Here is a 2,643-nt window from a genome sequence, read left to right on the forward strand (position 1 = left end):
GGGAGAGGAGAAAAGTGCAACAATGTATGAATGGAACAAAGTCTCTGTAAATTTTCATTGTAATTAATAATAAATTTAAAAAAGATTCTGTCCCTTTTATGTTCTTCTCTATCTGTATAAGAAACTTATTAAAAAACATTCTTTACAATTTATTTCAGAATGTTCAAAAGCCCTTCATCGGAAAGATTTTCTTGTTTCCTATTCTGCTCATTTTTTGGTTCCTTCTTAATATAATTCCATGTTTGAAGAGGGGTTTGCTGTGAGGTTGCCTCCTAGACACTGCAGCGTTTATCTTTGTGATAAACAAAGATATCTAAGCTGTCTGGACTGGAATTGTCTGTCAAATGGTGGCCACCAAATCTGTGACAGAGGTTTTGGTGGCCTCAGAGGACTCTCAAAATAGTTGACTTGGCTAGGGATCATGTTTTTGCCAATCTGGAGGATGGGTGTTGGAAGATACACAGTCAGTAATTGCTAATGTGAAGTGATAATCACTGACAACATAAAAGCCCCAAGGGGATACTGCTTCAAACTGATGACCATACCATCAAAAGGATGACTGCAGGCCAGGTATGGCATCATCTACTGGTTCCTGGAATGTGATCTTGAGATTAGAGAAAAGCAAATATCAGAGGCTAAACACAAAATGATTTGGATATGGCATTAGGCAAAATCAAGATAATCTGTCTTCTCACTGTATGTTTTGCTTCAGTTCTTTTACTATTTCAAGACTGTACTTGCTTTCTGATGTTTCCGATGTAGCAGACTTGAACTGACATCTCTACCTATTTTCTCTGAACAGCAGAAAACTTGCAGACAGATTATCCAGGAGGCTGGGCTCTATGGGGAGAAATATGGCATCAGGATTGGAGATAAGACTCAGCAACAATCTGCATTATGCAGATGACACAACCCTGCTTGCTGAAACTGAGGAGGACCTGAAGTGCTTGCTGCAGAGGGTCAAGGACTGCAGCCTTCAATATGGATTGAAGCTCAATATCAAGAAAGTAAAGATTCTCACTACTGGACCGAATAGCAGCATCATGATAGATGGTGAAGAGACTGAGACTGTTAACAACTCCAGTTCGCTTGGCTCCAAAATCAACACTCTTAGCACCAGCAGCCAGACAATGAAAAGATGTATTGAATTGGGTCTGCTGTTAGGGACCTCTCCAAAGTACTGAACAGCAACGATGTCAGTCTGGAGACTATGGTGCGCCTGATACAGGCCATGGTCTTTGCAATCACTTGCATCAGAGAGGTGCATATCAATGACTAGGGATGACAGAAGGAGAACTGATGTCTTTGAACTGTGGTGTTGAAGAAGAGTATTGAATATACTATGGTCTGCTAAAAGAAAAAAACCAGGTTCATCCTAGAAAGGGTGAGAGCAAGCCGTTCCTTAGAGACAAGGATTCTGAAGCTTGGTCTGACATACTTTGGACATGTTGCAAGAAGGGACCAGCTCTTGGAGAGGGACATCATGCTTGGGAGAGTGAAGGGACAGCGCAGGAGAGGAAGACCCTCTATGAGATGGACTGATTCGGTAACTGGGGTAATGGGGGTAAGTTTGTCGGAGACAGTGAGATTGGCTGTTGTACACAGCATCACGATGAGTTGTAGGAGACTCGACAACACAACAACATTCTGTGTCAGAAAACTCCTGTTACTCATAGAATAAAAACAGATTATCCAGAAATAACTGTTGGCTGGCAATGTCCTAGAGAAAAGGAAGAAAGGTGATTCACAGCCTTGTTATGAACTATAAAACATATAAAAATAACAATCAGAAAAAAATTCTTTTGTTTTTAAGATCTAAGCTTTATTTAAAAAGCCTTTAATAATTATTCTATAGAATATGTACCATTTGGTAATAAGTTGCAGAAAGGAAGATAATCCAGGCAAATATAATAAATAAATAAATAAATAAATAAATAAATAAATGAATAAATGAATGAATGAATGAGATGGAGAAAAAACAGTGACTATGGAAGGAACATAACAATATATAAAGCAATGACTTATGCAATTAGAAAGTCCATTAATAAAGACCTGAAATAGCAATGAAGATTTTGTTTATCTGTAAATTGAGCATTATGGTCCAAGTTTTCTACAGGCAGGAGGGTAGCTAAATTTTTTTGAGAGGCAACGCTTACATACCACTGTCCTTTGCTTGTTTGGCAAGAAAACTCGAATAGTGTTGCTTGTCTTAGAAGAATCTGTGAATTTGCCATCATCTGATGCACGGCGTTGATAGCCAAACTGCTGAACTATTGTAGGTGAGATGCAGCTGGAGCCATCAAACACTGCATCTTTGAATCCAAAGCCATTGCTAATTGTCTTCCAGGCCCCCTGTATGTGCTCCATTGATGCAGCTTAAACAAAATTAACCCTAAAATAAAGAAAAATTAAAAATATTAATTCACTATAAAGAGTAGAGAGGATGAGAGACACCCAAGCATTGAGGATTCTCCTTCACAGGGTCAATATAAGTTGTCTGCGACTCGACGGCACTTAACAACAACAATATAAAGAGTAATCATACAATATTTTTTTTCTTCTGAGACTGAGTTAATTCACTCAGCATAATGCTCTCTAGTATCTCCCAAGTTGGGTAGTAATTTACAAAATCATTGCTCCTAC

The 2,643-nt window shown here is 38.6% G+C and overlaps 1 protein-coding gene across 1 annotated transcript in view; it reads right to left on the reverse strand.

The window, feature by feature from the left end:
* The window catches only part of RAF1 (v-raf-1 murine leukemia viral oncogene homolog 1), a 59,571-nt gene extending 57,204 nt beyond the window's left edge, over positions 1–2,367 (reverse strand). Inside the window, exon 1 of the mRNA XM_006902730.1 lies at positions 2,161–2,367. Within this exon, the coding sequence (XP_006902792.1) occupies positions 2,161–2,367 (207 nt within the window). The remainder of the gene's footprint in view (positions 1–2,160) is intronic.
* Positions 2,368–2,643: the final 276 nt, after the last annotated feature.

Source organism: Elephantulus edwardii, unplaced genomic scaffold (genome assembly GCF_000299155.1).
Source record: "Elephantulus edwardii isolate Elephantulus edwardi_28Jun2011 unplaced genomic scaffold, EleEdw1.0 scaffold00443, whole genome shotgun sequence".
Classification (NCBI taxonomy): domain Eukaryota; kingdom Metazoa; phylum Chordata; class Mammalia; order Macroscelidea; family Macroscelididae; genus Elephantulus; species Elephantulus edwardii.